This window comes from Tenebrio molitor, chromosome 8, assembly GCF_963966145.1.
Source record: "Tenebrio molitor chromosome 8, icTenMoli1.1, whole genome shotgun sequence".
Classification (NCBI taxonomy): Eukaryota; Metazoa; Arthropoda; class Insecta; order Coleoptera; family Tenebrionidae; genus Tenebrio; species Tenebrio molitor.
Window position 1 is genome coordinate 14,552,322 of NC_091053.1, and position 18,978 is coordinate 14,571,299.

General features: G+C 34.5%; 1 protein-coding gene across 1 annotated transcript in view; it reads right to left on the bottom strand.

The window, feature by feature from the left end:
* Positions 1–10,609, bottom strand: part of LOC138136691 (pyrokinin-1 receptor-like) — a 50,640-nt gene extending 40,031 nt beyond the window's left edge. Inside the window, exon 1 of the mRNA XM_069055970.1 lies at positions 10,484–10,609. Within this exon, the coding sequence (XP_068912071.1) occupies positions 10,484–10,594 (111 nt within the window). The 5' untranslated portion in view covers positions 10,595–10,609. The remainder of the gene's footprint in view (positions 1–10,483) is intronic.
* Positions 10,610–18,978: the final 8,369 nt, after the last annotated feature.

Genomic DNA, 18,978 nt, shown 5'->3' on the forward strand with positions numbered 1-18,978 from the left:
TTGTAAAAAAGAAAGAAAGGTAATTGTTAACACTTTGTGATATTAATAATAGTATTATTAATAATAATAATATTTTCTCTTATCTTTCTTATACCACCAAGTGCTTTTAAACCAAGACGAAGCTGAACACTTCGCAATGTTATTTTTATTACTATTTATACAAACAAACGGCGCACGTGAAAATTTTTTGCGATTCCCGAACAATTAGTTCCGCTTCGAGCCGATCGCCATTTTGAACAGAAAACGCCTCTTATCTGGGCGCTTTTCCTCGTTCGTCCTCGTTATTGCTAAATTGGTTACGTGCCCAGTTCCAAACACAATTTTGCGGAGCTCTTAAATTAGAACCCGGGTCAAACAGTCCTCACCTGCGACAATGCCCCACTCAGCTTTGCCACCATTTTAAAAATGGAGCGTCTCCGCCATCACAGATAATCCGCCAGGTGGACAAAGCCATCCGGCAGAGAAAATTGCTCGAAACTGGAATAAAAGTAATTCAAGTGGAGCGAGTTTGTATTCGGCTCGGTTTGTTTCTTTGATTGTTTCCAGGACTGAAGGATTCGGACGTTAATTAATTTTTTTTTGCTGCTCCAAAGCCTCCACGTTCCCCAGATTTCATAAGTTGGAACCAACTCGAAGTAAAATTATTTGCCAATGTTCCTTGATGAACGCTAAGTACGAAGCCAAAACTTATTTTTAGATTGAATTAAAACGACAATCATAAAACAGTTGGTAGTGTCGCTGTGGCACTACTTGATTATTAGAATTTTGTACACTCGGCTCCACTTCGTACGTCAACTCCCAACGAATTAAATATGTCTGCGAAAATTTTCACACTTGTTATGTAAAACCTGGACGTGTTAAGTACCCAACCAAAAACCGCTTCATCAATATGGATCCTTGAGCACTTCCTATTACCACATTAAACAACCAAATTTTTGGTGGTCTTAGTGATTGACGCATTCCACGATTAAATTACCCATTTGTATGTGCAGTACTATTATGATTATCCTTCAAGGACGCGCATTAGAATATGTAGATTAAAAGCATTATGCATGCCGCAGACCAGGTCAATCTAACTAGTTTGTTCGATTGCCTAACGTGCAATTAAATGTGAATGTTATCTAATTTCTTCGTTTAGAAACATCGAAAACGTAAATTTGTTTGGGACGCTACACTTGGCGCAGAGCACAAACAGCCGCGCCCAAACTACAGATTTCTCGCAAAACTTCTCGGGGTTGAGAACCGACTAGTAGAGACATTCGGGGCCATCAAATTCCTCCTGAATGCAAAACTCTCCACCAAATAATTACGATTAACCGAATTAAGACAAATTAAATTAGTCCCAGGATAATTAGAAAGTCTGGCGTGTGCGTATCGATTCGGCGTCATTATCCTTTCGTCCTTTCATTTCCGCATGTCGGGGATTAGGGAGTATTTTTAAAACGAACCATATCTTTTATGTTTATCTTTCAGTCCTCGCAAACTTCCTGTCGGATACATTTTTCGCGTTTGTCGCGTTGCCCTGGCGACGGCAGAAGCCTATCAAACTATAATTCCTGCGGGGGTGGTTTTAAACTGTAGTTGCACAAGTCGGGGGATAGTTTTTTGAGGGAGGGGGAGGGGTGCTTTGGATGTTGGTTCTTGCTCCGTTGTGGTCTGCTGACAGTGAGCTTATCGAAGCGTCAGGTGGTTGTGAGTGGTTTAATAAAAAAGAAGTGCGTCAAAGGGGTTGTTTTAGATTGGAATTGTTACCAAACGGAAGTTGTTTGTGGAGAGACTGGTGGATTGTCATGTCTGCAGAATTAGTTTGGGAAATTGCTGATCGAGGGGTAATTTTGTTACATCCTGAGGGATGAAACATCTGGGATGAAATAATGAAAAATATACTGGCTGAGTTTTCTGAAATCAAACTTTTTTTTTTGCTTCATAACTAGAAGTTGGAATCACTTCCGGTTGAACCAAAAAAACGACAAACCGTCAAGTTACTTATTGTTTTTATACGTTAACAAGATAAGGTACACCAAAACGTTATTTTGGACAAATAAAAATTTTATAACCTCTACTTTACCAGATTTGTTCCCTATTGAAATTGACTGGAGTATACATTTTTGACATTCTTTTGGCAGATATTTTTCTATGACATTTCAGCTTGTCGCCTGTGAAATTGAAAAGATCTTTCTCTAAAATCCCAATCTAAACAAAAATTATTTGCCAAATTTTGCAAATTTTATCCAAACTGGAAACATTTTTTTCAGGAACAAGAAAGGAAAGAAAAATTCTTTCAATTGTTGGGAAATGAAACACACCGGAATAAGACCTTTGACACATTGCTTTGACAACTCACTCCAATTTCTCCATCCTCGAATCTACCAGATTTGCCTCTACTTGAAATTTTTTCAAACATACATTTTCAACACATCCTTAACAAATCTATTCCCTTCATTTTATCTGCTCTATTTACTTGAATCTTGCATTGTTTCGCGTTTTGTAGAAGTTCTCAACTTTTATCGCCCATAAATCACCAAATTTGGTCCCACTTGAAATTGCCTGGAACAGGAATCCGAGCGCGACACAGTTTTTATAGGCCGGATTCCGCATCAGTTTAATTCCGCTCGAGTACAAGAAAAAAATTAGCTGTCTAGCAAAGTCCAATAAAAACTTTGCCAACAAATTTGTATCATGTACCGCGGTGGCTTTTAATTCGCATTTCTCTGGTGGCACTTAAGAGCTTAATGAGAACGAAGAGGCGGTAAAATCGAGTTAAATTGCCCGGACGGTAAATAATTATGTTCATTTTGTTAACGGCGTAAACAAACAATTACCGTTTAATGCACTTTAATTGTTGATCTCGGTGAAAATTAAACTTGTATTAAATTTATCATCGTTGCAAATTCAAAATAACAATAAATGCGAAGAGTTCTCTTCTCCTGAAAAGGAATCATGTGTTGCCTACAAGAGTACACAGAGAAAAAAATAACAATAATGATAATTTTCTATTCTGAGAGTAATTCTAAGCTCGATAACTTTTCGAATGTCCTTGGTAGAACCCTCCGATTAATTGGAGTAAATAGCGATCATCTGTTTCAATGAATTGGGACAAACATCTTAACCGGTCAATGGTTTTAGATAAATTTGACCTTTTTCGTCTATTTTCGTTCTATTCACTGCGACTAGTCCCTCAGGTTTCACAAACATAGAATTAAACAACCACACCACGTCGCTGCGACCTTGACCGGTGTAAAACATGCAAACAACGAAAACGAGAAAACAAAAATCAAAACAAGAATGAGTAATAACCCGCGGTATAGCAAACACCCGCATGTTCGCACCATAAACCTCGTTTCCTCGAGGTAGTGTCACCCCCATGAACACACCTGACAACAGAGTGAAAATCCGTCGCAGAGAATTTTATAATATTATAGAGAGAAGAAGGTTCTTCTATTCCATTTCAGCGTGAAAAATAAGAATCGTTGCTCAACGGGATGCATATCTTTGATCCGGACAAAGCGAATCTGATGGCGCAGAAAATATGAAAATGTGGTGGTGGAGCGGAACGCACAGGTGGGTGGGTGATGCAAGGGTGCCAATGTGATGATACAGGGGTGAGGATACAAGGTCAACAGTTGAATAATGAAGGGATAGCGGAAGAAAGCGGTGATCGGGTTGTCACCCATCCAAGTCTTAGTTGCTGCCAGTGTGGCTTGGCATCTTTCATCAAATGATAATTTGTGCTTGCTATGAGGTAGTACAACCCTACTGTTGTTAAATAAAAAATGCTATTACTGTTACTGGTACTCTGACAGCAGTAACAATAAAAATGAAGTGAGTTGAGCACGTGATCAATGTCGCCTGTTGACAAGCGATTGTTCCGGGACAAGCTGCAATCAAGCATCGCCGCCTAATCCTGCAGACCTTCTCTGTAAAACACGTGTTTGTCAAAACTGCATCACTATCGATCGGACGTTTTGCAGGACGATCCGTATCAATCCGCAAATTCAGCCGCCTCCACTGAACCTGTCTAATATTTCGCCTCGATCAATCAAAAGTTGACAGATTGACCTCCACCCACGTGTTGCTCACGCATGAAAAAGTCATGTGAAGATCTTTCTCGTGGGCGTCCGATTCGATTTTGAATGAGCGTTACGTCAGATAAACAAAAAATGCCCGGCTGATTCTTGTGCTCTAGAATCGACAGACAGAAATGGTGTCTTGTTAGGAAGTGCAGTAACGAAATTTACAATGCGGACGCGTCTTCCATGTCGAATTTATTTCCCTTTGGACCGAAATCAGACACTGCTGTCAACGCGTCCTAATAAGCAAAGATACAGAGTGTTCCCGCATCTGTGAACTAATTATTTTTGCCATTTACAACACCGCTCAATTACAGACGGAGATGTAGTGCGAAACAACCCCGAGTGAGGTCGCAGCTGTGTATATTAGACCCTTTCTCTTTGCATAATAAAATGTGGACGGCATTGTTTCGGATGATCGTGTCAGGCACCCTTCTGGAGGGTGCTTTATTGAATTGATGAAGTCTTTGTGAGAGCAACCCTGAAACCTGAAAACTGAAACTGCTGATCCCGTGGTAATTAAATGTCTGTGGTGCAATGCCCGGGTGGGGTTATGGAAATATTTTCATTAAAAACTCTCTAAAGGGGCGACTATTTTTATGTAGACCTTTTATATTTCTAACAAGATGAAGCGCTACAACACACGACGGGTCTCAAAGAGCATCATCTAGGTGCGAGTTTAATATGACGTCCATTGAGCGCCCTTTCCGCCAGAAAATATAATTAGTGTCTGGTCTAGGGGAAAATGAAATAAATTTTCTTTGGTTTAATTTTCGCGATTTTCGCCGTTAGGGTGTGGTGACGGTATCTGCGAAATAATTTAAAAGATTTAGTTTTCAGCCGTATAGACATGAAAAATTCGACAGGAATGGCTCATTAACTTCCGGTTAAATCCACCGGAATGGCCCCGGAGCGAACGTTCGTCTTTTCGGGCCAAATAAACTAATCTCATTTCAGCGAAATCTGAAATATTATGCAGTGAAAGCGAGAATTGCGTTTTAATAAAATATGGAGCGAGAATTCGAGATTGTTTCGTCGAAAATTTGTGGTACCACGTTGACCTTGGATGGTGCCGTGAAATGTCGAAGAAAGGTCAATGTTACTACCGAGACGAGTCTCAGCCGTAATTGAATTAATGAGCGTCTATTTTCAAGATTTTGTGGGGAAGGTCCGGACGATTTCAGTTTTATGGACTTATTTACTTTCTTTCTGTTACGACAGTTCCGATAACGAAGTGAAAGGTTTGGGAGTGAATGTTGAAAGAATCTGGGAGCGTAAAAAATGATTAGAAAAAACAATTATGGATTTTAGATTCCAACAATCTGCAAAGATTCTTATTGTAGAGCAAAATATTTCTTTGAACAATCAGCGAAGCTGTAGCTGTTGTAGCTATTGTAACTGGTATCTAAAAACAAAATTGATCAAGAGCCCTGTGGAAAAAAATGCGAATCGAGGACGTTGGTGTTTTATAATGTCATATATTTTAGCCAAGTGACAAACCCTGAATTTCGGCTGATGTGATGATTATCAAAAAATTGTTTGAGTACATCTAAAGTGTCTCGAGTACAACAAGGTGTTGCTCCATCTTGCTGAAAATTATTGCCATATTCTGGCAACGACATGTATTATTACTTTAAAAAAATGCTGCTTTTAGTCTCCTACCACTAATGGCTACCACACAACAAGATTTTTATGTTTCGTATGTGATGTAAATTCACATATCCTGTCTTATAAAACCAAGCTTCGTCAGTAAAAAAGTTTTATTTAAGGTTGGATCATCATTACGCAGCGTGTTTAAAAACTACTCACAAAACTAAGACCTTTGTGCTGGATCACCAAATATATACAGGGTGTATTTAAAATGCGTGTATTAATTTTAACAAGTGACAGAGCTTGTTAAATGAAACGTTTTTACTATCTGATTTTTTTTACGAAAAAGCGTTACAAATTGATTTAAAATTTGGAATAAATTAGCCATCAAAATGTATACCTGCCAATGGGTAAGGGCGAAACTTTTTTGTTGTGACGGAAACGGAGCCTTGACATCGTTATTGAAAACAATTAAATAATTAAAATTAAATTCTCATGGTTATAAAAAAATAGAGACTAGTTTCACACAAAACGATTCGTTTGGAAAACTTTTGCGAATTTTGCAAAACGTTATAGAGAAAAGTTTCATAAATTGGGGAGTTCTTCCGCTGACTAAAACACACGTATTTCAGGTACACCCTGTATATTTAAAATTATAGCCATCTTAATTTCGTTTTCTTGCAATGACGTGAATTATTTCCTTAGAATCAAAGAAAATTGGTCCCATTAGTCTGCTACCACACAGCAAGCTTCTCATGTTTCATATGTTTTTTGAATTAATCTAAATCTATCTTGTCGTATAAAACCAAGCTTCATCAGTAAAACAGTTGCATCGTTATTATGCAGTGTTTGAAATCATGCAGTGCAGTGTGTTTGAAAACCAAAACTGAAGCCTTTTTGCTGGATCACCAGGTAACAGTTCCACAACAGAACTAGTGCGATAAAGATACAAATATAATTCTTTTGATATTGTGTGATACGTTTCCACAGAAAAATTCACTTCTTGAGTTAAATGATACAGAGAAATTTTTGGTTCATTCTCCATAATTTTCTCAACTACATAGTTTCCTTCTTCTACCTTTTTTCTTGTTATACTCCGAATTCTAGCCTACCGAAACAATTTCACACTTCCTGAAAATGACACTGATGTAGACATATTACTTAAGGTTAAACTGGACACTTGACATCGTAAGTTACGACATACGTGACAAAAAACACATTTTTGTCGAAGGGTTCTTGACCAGAAATTTATTTAGACACTCGATAGTGCAGGTATGAGAGATATTCAAAAGCGTATCGCGAAATATTCAATTTCGCCTGAGATATAGATTTACGATTCCTCAAGTCACGCGAAATGGGAGTATTTCGCGACGCGTTTTTGAACATTTCTAACATCTGAACTGTAATAACTACAAAACGGCTACATGCGACTTTTTGTAGACAAACCAAAGTTCCAAAACGTAATTCAACAGCCTTAATAAATTGTTTTTCCAGATTTTCTCTGTTAAAAATTACTGTTAGAACTTTGATGCAAGCAAAATTTTAAATTAACTGGACTATTAATGTTAAATGTGTATTTATTGAAGATTGTCCTTTCTCTTGGCACGTTTATTTCTTGTTTTTAGCTACTCGTGTTTTAGCAATATTCTGTGAAACGTTACAGGACAATTTCCAGTCTCATTTTACTGCAGGAAGTTGCTTTGCGCGCGGGATAATCACAATGTCCTTTATCTCGTCGGTTTAATGAAATTAATTGTTTCAAATGACATGGAGGAATTTTCATTTAAATAAAATTGTTATATGTGTATTGTGTAGTGTAAAACCATTGAAATTATGAAAGGTGCAGCTGCTTATAAAGCCAATAATACATTTAAAAAAATATTAAACAAATTGGAGAAAAAATAAAATGCGACAATAAAAATGTGATATAATACCATGAAAAAAGTTGTAACAATAAGATGAAAATGTAAGTTTATTAAAGCTTGATTGCTTTTAATTAAGAGAAAATCTATATAGATTAATTCGTGCGCATTTTTTTTTGTAAAGGAAATAATTTTTGTAATTTTTCGAATTTTTAGTATTTTCATTTAAATTTTGTTACTTTTTTGCAGAAAAGAACTTCTAGAAATATTAAAAATATAGGAGTATAAAATAAAATGCAATAATAGTTGTTTTTTGTTTCAACACTGTCAGAATTTGAGAATTTTCTCCTGTGTGAACGGATTTTGATAAATGTCACAACTTGTCAAAACGAAACGTCAAGCTAATTTTAAAGATTTTAAACGATTTGGAGCTTTTAAGGGGCTCGTCGAACAAAAAAACGTTGTATTCAACTCGTTCGTGTGTAAATTGGGCCTTTTTTGGCACGAGTGCCAAAAAAGGCCCAATTTACACACAAACTCGTCAAATAAACTACTATTATGGAACAAGTGCAAAAAGTGAATGATTATTGCACGCGCCGTGAAAACTGTCCCAAGAGCCGCAGGCGAGTGGGACAACACCTCAAGTGCAATAGAACCTTGTGCACGTGTTGCATACAACAGTTTTTCTACGATTGAACAAAAAAACGAGAAAAAAACAACGATAAACAACAGTTCAGTCTTGTGCGTCGTGTGTGAAAAATGCAATAAACACTCACTTTTTGCACGATCGTAGACTGTTGACAGATGCGTGCAATAAAGACTTTATTGCACTAGTGCAATTAAGAAGCATTTTTTCCACTAAAAACATTGCAATGAACACTCACTTTTTGAACGATCGTAGAAAACTAAAATAATTAGACTGTAATAAATTTTCAGTTTTACATTTTTAGGAGAGTTTTTAATTTGCAAATAAAAATTATTTAGACCGCTAATAATGCAACAGTTTTATTCTGTAATAAAGTTTACATGTTTATTTCGTTTTAATTTATTAAGTAATTAATTTTTTTGCATCTAGTAATACTATTCTGTAAAATATTACAGGACAATTAAAATTTTATCCCCGATCTCACCATTCTATAATCCTTGTGCTTTACGAACAGGATAATAACAATTAAGAGAATTAAGGGTTTAAAGTGGTCTAGAAGATTTGTATTTCAAGATAAATTTAATCACATGAAACTAAAGATATATTGTAAAACGAATGAAAAGAAAATGAAATGGGATAATAAAAAGGAAAAAAACTGGAAATATGTAGAAAGATGAAATGTTCAATAGATTTATTAGATTTTCTAATTGTAAAAAATATATATACAGCATGTCTCCAGATTGTGTTTACTAGAGGGACATTTTTTTTTTTATTTTACGTAAAAACTTCAGAGGAATAACATTTTTTTGCTTCATGTTCCGTTTTTTTTTTCAGATAATATAGCCAATAACAAAGTTCTAAATAGATTTGTCTTGACTTGAGCAGATCAGTCCTTAGCTCTATTACTATTTAATTAAAATGTATTCTGAAAGAAATCCTTCAATGGTTTATTATTGCATCTTAAAAATAAAGAAATAAAATGAAATAAAAAATCAATAGACCTGATTTGATCTGATCAGACCGGACTCAAGCTGTGATGGCTCCAAGTTTGAAATGAACACATTTTTCATTTCGGATTTGCATCATTTAAAAAAAAAAATTACTAAACTATATGTATAGACTTAACCTGACCTGACTAGACCAGATCTCACTTCCACGACTATAGTTTCAAATCGAACTGACTTCTAGAAAGTCTTTCAATGTTTTGGTACTGCTTTTTCAAAAAATAAAAATGAAGAAATGGAAATAATAAAAAAATAAATATACCTGACCTGACCTGACCAGATTCAACGTGTGACGGTTTAAAATTTGAAATGAAGAAAATTTTCATTTCGGAATTATGTACATCGTTTTAAAATTTCAAACAATTAAGTAATACTTTTAGAGCATGTTTGGATCAATCTGTATATTTTTTTATAAATACAGTGTGTGAAGTAATTACATATGTGTTTTCAACAATATAGATTTAATCATAAAAAATTCGAATCACTTTGTATATTACTTTCTACTAAACGCAATCGTTTTGTAACACTCGTAATTGTTATTAATAACTCTAAAGTGTTTACAAGTTTTACAAAAAAGTAATTTCTCTAATGCCATCACCTTGTGTAACAAGTACAACTTCCAGTCATAATTAAATCTTGCGCATTCTTGTAATATCGTGACGAAAATAATTCATATTATTTTAATTTATGAATGTCCTTTTTATTATGCTGTTTATTTCCTGCTCAACTGTCATTACAATATTCGACATAATAACAAGCTTCTGCACAGCATTACAAGACAATTGTCATTTTAACACCAGCTCGACAATCCTTGTTTCAATTTTGTCTCTTTATGAAGGAGCTGATGAAGATCTATTATCTCGTTCCTCTGATGGAAAACGAGGCAAAGCAATTATTCAAAGTGTTACGAAGAATTTTCAATTAAAGAACATTTTTATTGTTCTTTTATTATCCAAGTTAATTTGGAAGATATTCGGTCCAGTGGCAAAATCTTGAACAACATTAGAGCACAGTTGAACTGTTTAAATCCAACTACTTTCACTCTAATTTATTTGCAGAAGGACCTTTACCAAAAGCATAATGACTTTTTCTGGGCCAGGACGAAAGCAATTATTTAAAATATTTTACATTTTTAATAATAAAAAAAAATCATATTTAAATATAATAGAGCGAATGCAATAAAATTTTGTACATTTTGAAATGTGTTTTGATTTTGTTCACAAAAAAAATTACTAATTTGAATTTTTTATTTTCTAGTGGTCGGTACAAAGTTGCGTAGAGTGCAAAGAAGTTAATAAAGCTGTCACTTACCGATGTCGAGTAAAGCGCGAACTCCTCTCTGGTTTTTCTCGCACTAGGGAATAGAAATGAACTGAACTCGACAACATCAAAGTGATGGAAGCGTCGTCTTGATTTCAACATTGACGCATGTGCATTATAAAGTAATTTTTTTTTTGGACAAAACAACGGTGCGACTAATTTCAAATGCTAATTTGCCGACATGTTTGATTAGCCTGTTCGTAATATTTTACAGGAGCTAGTTTGGCGGAAAATGAGTTATGTTTGCTTGTTAGCAGTTTTGCTCGGTCCGGGTCTATAAATCTGAGACTTGTCCATGTGAAATTTTTTAGGACCGGTTTCATTCAATTTGTGGAGGAAGGAACAGATCGTGTGGTTCGGTCTACGAATTCTCTGAAGAATAAACATAAAAATGAAACGCGGCTGGGTTATTAATGTGGGAGCAAAAACTTACAAAACTTAAATAGTTTGGTTTGCCAACTGGAGAAAGAGTAGGTAGGATTTCATTTTGAAAAGAAACGATCTTTGGGGACTAGATCTGGAAGATATGGAGGTTGACTTGACCTGACCTGACTAGACTTCAGATGTTTTCAAATTATAATTCCAGAAGAAATCCACAACCAGTCCATCTGGCACTGCACAGTATTTAAAAAAGGAAGAAATAAAAATTCCAGAAGAAATTGTTTATTGCCTCAGTGTTAAACATAAAATTAGACTAAATCTGACTTGACCTGACCAGATTCAAACTGTGATAATTTTAAATTTCAAGTGAATCAAATTCAGAAGACTTTTTTCTATATTTTGTTATTGAATCATTTTAAGGAATTCAAAAAATATAAGAAACTGGATAGATTTGACCTGACTGGACCAGGCTTGACCTTTACGACTTTAAAATATGTATATCTTCATTTTAAATATTAAAAAAAATACAATAAGTGAGATAGACTTAACCTGACTTAACCAGACTTAGCTTGCAATGGTTTCGCTTGGCAGAAGAAATTCTTCACCATTGTGATATTGAACGTTTTTAAAAGATTCTATTTACCTCTATGGCTTCAGCTTCTAACATAAATTCCAGAAGATGTTCTTCAATGCTTTGGCGTTGCCACCTTAAAAATTCAAAAAAATATGAAGGTGACTATACCTGACGATTTATTCATTCATTCTACCAGAAAAAGCCAATTATGTAGTTAAATTTATTTAATCAAGTTATAATTACTATACACACAAAATGTCTCGACAAGATTTTTGTTGTATATTTTTTGTTACATAACTTATTTGAATTTAAAATAGAACCACTTTAGCTTCTAAAAATGTGCATTAAGTTGCGGAAATGTAGATATTTTGTAAAGTATAATACAGAAAAAACATTTTTATTCCCTAAAATTCTTGTTTCAAAAATTTTAATTTGATGCACTCCCAAATTTTTCGTTTTAAATCAGAAATTTAAATATTTGCTAATTTAATACGTACTAAATTGTTGGGCAAAATAAAAATCGTCGATCGTATAAAATTCATAAAACTGTAAAGCAGTTATTTTTTTTTCTTTTCTTTTTTATTTTATTACTTTTTGTTCTATCACAATTGTATTTTTTCATCAGGACGTTAAATAAGTAAACACTGAAATAGAACATCGCAGCTTCTACTACATAGATTTGTGAGTTATAGGAAAACATTTGGGTTCAGCGAATCCTTGGAAACTATTCAGATCATTTTTTTCTTTTACGAACACTGAACTAATTTATTACGTTGCTATAAGGAAGTTCCGAATTTTACCAACTCATAATGTCGACAATAAAATCAAGAAGATAATAATTTACGTTCATTTAAGAGCCCTTTGACCCTAAACATATATAACAAAGACGAAATCCTTGAAATAAAAATAAATAGGTATTTGTGTATCAAGGCCAAAAAGTGCATCTTTTTCGTCCGAGTTTTGGTTTTCTAATCGAGGAGCAGCCGAGACTTGAAAACAGGCGAGACAAAAGGCACTTGTTGGCCGAGGTGCACATTAAATTTTTAGGCGACCGGACGAACTACAAAGCAAAAGACACCATTTGAAAAATTACAAATTTATTTTGTATTTAGTATTTTCAAATAGATACATTTATCAATACATATTAACAGTTTTTTATAGTATTTTTTATTAGCTTGCCAACGATAAATTTACTATTTGCAATACAATTACTTATTTACATAATTTATGGTGACAGGAAAATTATTGCGATCATCATCTGCGATGTCCGGCAGCGATTAGACATTAGACATCACTGTGGCTATTGTATTAGACATTTCTTCATCACGCTGTTGCTATCGATAATATGAACGTATTCATTTTCTTATTATGCACTAAATAAGCACCAGAAATAAACGATACAACACTTTTTCGGGCAAATAAAATATGTACTTTGATTAAATTTAACTGTCAAATATTCATTTGTTTTCAGTCGGTTTACTCGGTTTTGTCGGTTTCGTTGTTAACTTACTAAACAGACCAACAGATTGCGCCACGGTCCATGGTAAAAAAAAAGGTGCGTCCCAAAAAGCGTGTCCGAAAAAGAGTTACTTCTCGTCCGCATGGCAGTACGTAAAATTGTCTTTTTTATTAAGGGTGCCTAAAAAAGATTTTTTTCTGCGATGTAAGTTTATTTCAAAACTTCTTTAATTTGACGCAGTAGACTATTAAGTTTCAAGATATTCTTTTTAAACACTCTAGACGAATCTTTTTCTTTTTTCTAAATTGTATCAGAGGCGCAGTCAGTTTGTATTTTCTTTTAGATATATTAATTTTATGCAGTTTTTTTACAAACTTATTTCAATTTTCTTTACTATTTATTTTTTACCACGATAACACACACTAATGGAAAAATTTTTGGAAAAATTCTGGTTTGTATTTAATGGTACCAATGACACGATACAGTACCGTTTTAGAATCCTGTTTAGAGAATTTTCTGATGTTTTCAAATTATCTGATGTCCACTTTGTCATAAAATATTATCTTTATGTGTCACTCTCCAATGGACAAGTCTTCAGATATGATAATAACAGTGCTAACAGTAGTAAAGTCTATTTATAGTTTTCACGTGAATTGAATTGCAAACCAATCCGATTTGGGTACCAAAAACACTCGAAAAATTAGCAACAAATACTAGATTACTCCAGTTTTATAAAAAAGAATAAATGGAGGCTGTGAAACAACAATATTATTTACATCTGCAGTCCCAAAAAGAAGATTTGAACTTGAAGTTGTTTTCGGTCAAGCTCATACGAAATGCAGTCCAGTTATTAATCGTGTTTTAATTTTTTTACGGTTTAAATCGGACTAGCACACAAAATGTGTTTTCCAATTTATAATTTGAAGATAATTTGCATTTTTATTGAAATTGTATTTCATAATAAGCATCAAGCAACAAGTTATTAGTTATCAGCGCCATCGTTTCTCCGCTGTCAGAACTAGTCACAGGGACCTCCTAAATTGAACAGCTTTCTGAATGAAGCTTCTCAGCGCCATCTCATCGTGGAAGCGCAAATTACACACATTGTGGAAATCTTCTATTTATTCTTCTGTTCTCCCACAGTATTCAGGCCGGATTAATTTCGACTGCTGCTATTATATTGTTTGTAAGTTTGTCACTTTAATTGAAAATATTTTTTTCGAAACGTTAAATAAAACTTTACTGTTTAATAAATAGAGAATTGTTTAATGTAAATTAGATTACTGTTTGCAATCCACAATTACCAGTTTTTCGGCATACACCAATTCTCTTAATAATAACCGACTTTGTAGGTGTTAAATTTCGTTAACAGACCTCATTATAGTGTTATTATTTTGGACATTTGTTTTGGTCCACTTAATAACTCTAACGAATAAGTCAACACCCAAATATGATAAATGTCAACAGTTCTAATTAGATTACCTTGAATAAAAAACGTGAGGAGAGATATTATTTAGTTGTGAAACTGTTTGAGTGATTGACTTCTGTGCCTTTACTTTGGAATTTTTTTTATTATTATTTATTCGGCTGTTCAATATACTAAATATTGAGTGTAATGTGTACTATTGACTAAGAATTCCACATTTTAGTTGCAAGAGTTTACTTTTAGTGCGAAGGTAAGCTGCTCTTCAATAACATTTGGTTCTTGTGACATTTTCTTATTTTTAGAATTTTTTACTTTTACCTTGATATATCGCGAAACTGAAACAATATTTCGTCAACGTATCTAATTTAACACTATAATAATTACTCTTCTTATAATTTATTAGTGCTTCATTTTGCAAGAACATTGTCACGTTAGGACCTATGTATTAATTATTAAATATTACACTGTACTATAAATATTTTCAATACAAGTGAGTAAAGTAGTGCATTTAATCACGAGTAGGGAAGTTGGGCCTCTGAGCCCAAGGCGAGTACCCCAACCGTACGAGTGAATGAATGCACGTTTGCTCATGCGTGTTGAATCTAATTTTTTCCATGATCATAAAATAGAGTCGCGGAATTGAAATTTCGGCCAGGATTTTTTTGTCACTTTTTGAATTTTGAGTAAATTGCAGTAAGTGTATTTAAATCATCGCTTTCACTATTTGTTATTAATATTCAGAAAGTATTTTAAAAACAGATTTAAAAAAACTTTCAGTACAACATATTTGGCACCTCCTTCTATCGATAAACTCGCAAAACATTCACTTTGCTCACTAGTGAGAAAATATTTTTTCCTCACTAGTGATTCAATTACCATCTTTGCCCACTATTTTCAGTAAACAAAGACCATTGAAATTCGATGATCAAGAACGATAAAATCAGGAAGAAATCCCGTCTAGGGCATTCAAACACAATTTTGTTTAATAAGAAAATTGGTCTTTTCTGTTTGTCTTTATAACGACAGGTTAAAGATATTTTGTCCTGCAAAGTCCACATTTCACCAGATCAGAACACAAACTGTTTTCTTTCATGATTTAAAGCAATTAATTTTATACTGTTTGCCAGTTCACGTCGTTAGTTTGCAAAGTCAGCTCTACCACTTTTGCGAAATATATAAATCAGTCAGTTAATTTCGGCAACTGAGATATTGTATTGGTTGCATTCCATTCGTCACAATTCAATCAATAAAACGGAGTTTTTAGATTTGATTTAGCTCCAACCAAAAGGGTAATATCGTAATTTTTATTAAAAAAATTGTAACCCTTCCATTTTTGCAAAATTTATAAGTCTGCTTTTCTTAAACAATTATAGAGATAGAATTATGCGATTTTTCTCATTCATCATAGTTAATTCCGTAAAACATAGTTGTCAGATTTGAGTTAATTCACACTGTAAAAGAGAGTTGGTTAAAAAGATCCCGGCACCTGTTCTATTTTTGTGAAAGTAATATGTAAATGTGAATTCCTCAGATAATGTTACAGATAGCATCACGCAGTTACTTGATTTCGATTCACCACAATTATATCTACAAAATGCAGTTTTTTAGTTGGATCTAAATCAAGTGGTAAAGGAGATATTCTAGTTTTTGTTGACACAATTTCCCGGCGCCTCCACCATTCTCGAAAGCGATATAAATTTAATTTATTCAACAGGTGTCAGAGATAGGGTCATTAGCTTTTTTGGATTCGATTCATCACAACCAACTTTGTGGAATCAAGTTTTTAATAATATCTATTTCAAATCCCACCAAAGTAATGGGATTATAAGAGAAAATATTAATTTCCCGTTTTCATTGGTTTCATCATTTTTTTTTGAATATTTAACAGCTAATATTAATGATGTAATCATGGGGTCTTGGTTTTCCATTTGTCATAATTCAGTGTATAAATCTCCGATTTCAGATTACATTTAGCTAAAACCATAGCAGGTTATTTTTAAATTTACTGAAAACATATTTTGATGCCTCCACAATTTTTCTATTGAAAGAATATCCCGCTTCCCCAAAAGTTTTGCAAAATATGTAAATCTGCTGGGGATGTTGTTTCCCCATTCGATTCGTCAGAATTAAGTCCTTAAAATACAATTTTCGGATTTGATTTAGCTCAAGCTGGAAGAGAGTTCTGGCAAATAACCTATCCCGGCACCTTCACCATTTTTATGAAATGCAAATTTCTCAGCTAATGTCAATGACAGAGGCTTTCTCGGCATTCAATTAGTTACAATTCACTTTATGAAACTGCCGTTCAGATTTGATCTACTCGTAGGTAAAGCTAACGTTATTTGTGAATTTAAAAAATATCCCGGCACCTCCACCATTTTTGTGAAACATAAATTTATTTTTCTTCGCTAATATTAGAGCCAGAACCAATCGGTTTGTCGCATTCGATTCGTTACACTACAAGACACAAATCTAACTTTTCAGTTTTGATCTAGCTCAATCCATAGGAAAGTTATGATTATTTCTATTTTTACAAAATCCCGGCGCCTCCACCATTTTTGCCAAATCCATAAATGCAGATTTTTCAGGCTAGGTTAAAGATAGGGTTATGCGGTTTTCTGCATTCAATTGACCAAACTTAAATCTACAAAACACACTTTTCAGACTTGAGTAGTTCAAACTCTAAGGAAGCTACCATCGTTTTTTAAATATCCTGACGCCTTTACCATTTTTGCAAACTATGTCAATGCAACTTTAATTACTTCGGTTTGACTGCAGATCTTTGAAAAATCCCAAAATCCTCAAATCATTTGATTAATTTCATTATTCAGTATTTGTGAAAACATTTTCTGCTTGACGCAACTTCACCTCTGAACGCAGCGACGAACAGTCCGTCAACACGTCTCGTAAACAAGAATCTCTTCAATCGTCTCCATTATTGGCGATTTAACTGCGGTCCTTCCAACAACATCTCCATTCCGACCCCACAACCTCCCCAGCAATTACAGCCGAACCGAATACTTTCCTGTTTGATGCGTCCGGAAAGTTTGTTGTTTCGCCAACAATAAAACGACTGATCGATTCGGAACGAGCACAAGACGACAAAGAGCCCAAGGTCAGACCTTCACCTCCGGTAACCCCAATTTGTAGTTCGGGGACATCGCTCTCTGGAAACTTTCGCGCAGAGGAACGAATTATTTCGGTGCGGATAATTGGGCGCGAGTTGGCGAGGAAGATGCCGTAATTGGAGTTTCATTTAAAGAATGCAAATTATTTGCAGATATTTCAGGCTCTGAGAGTTGGCCCGGCGCATCCACCATTCTCGTAACTGAAATATTTCCCTTCAAAAATAAATCCACTAAAGTGTTTTCTCTCCAACAATACTAATTTATCAAATACAACGATGTGTAATGATTTTACTTTCAAAACAATTAATTTCATAATTAACTTAGCAACAAATTTCGAAATGTCAACGTGACAAGTGATTATTATTTGTTGCGCACTGTTCTATACTATTGTTGTTGTTCTATATTAACATCGTAAAAACAGCGCTAATTGAAGCTTTAATTAGGAGCTTTACTAAAAAAAAATTGTTTGTCCGAAACGCAACTTTTTGTTTCTTCATGTTTACGACTGTATTGTTACGAATTTATCTTTCAAATTTCGCAGCTTAATGAGTATGTGCTTAAAGTGAAAATAATTTTTGTTTCCATTTCAACGAAAATCTTTTCTCGTGAATATTGTGTGATTTGAACAATTAAGCTCAGTTTGTGACGTCATTTCTCCTATTCGCGTCCACCTGGCCACTCTAATTTCCTATTTTCTATTACAAGCTTTTACCAACTCTATTTAACATTTTCCGACACTCAATTAAGGACCGTCCACGCTTAACCCTCATTCAGGTGTAGCGCTTTAAGGATTTCATTGGAAGTTGTACAACACTGGTTGAAAAGCAATTTATTGTTTGGCTCGAAAAATTTTATTTAGTGGAAGTTATCCAATTCTGGATAAGCTCGGAGAGCTTTCCGGCGAGAAAGGAGCCGGGAAAACTCAATTTGCATCGGAGCGATATGCCTCAATATGGATCATGCATGGAGAATAAATGCAGAATAAAAATTAGTAGGTGGGTTTTAATTGGCTGAAAGCTGGAGTTAGTTGAATTTGATTCGTCGCAAACTAAAATTAGTCTTGAAGGGCGACCAATCGAAAATCGCTCATCCACCAGAACATGACAAAAACTCTCTATTTTACGACGCTCTTATCTGAATATTCAGCTTCCGCTGAAACTTTTTCCAGGAGTCGTTTGAGACCGTCAAAGTTCTACTACTTCCGTTGTGTGCGCCGATATCGCCTCGTGATCCTGAAAACTCGATAAAATATTTGTTCGGCAATTAAATTTTTTCAGGATTCGCTCAAGTGAGTCGCGAAGAGACTGTTAAGAGTTGAAAGATTGGAGTGGATTATTTAAGGGTTGGACAAGGTCGAAGGGGGCCGAAACAGACGAGGAAATTTGATAGAGCTCGAGATAATACCCTGCCGAAGTATGGCGTATGAAATGAGATTATCTTTCAGGTCCAAATTTTCATTTAGAAAATCGTAAATTGCTACTATGGGGGCCTTGAGACTCTTGCGGACAAACAAAAGTA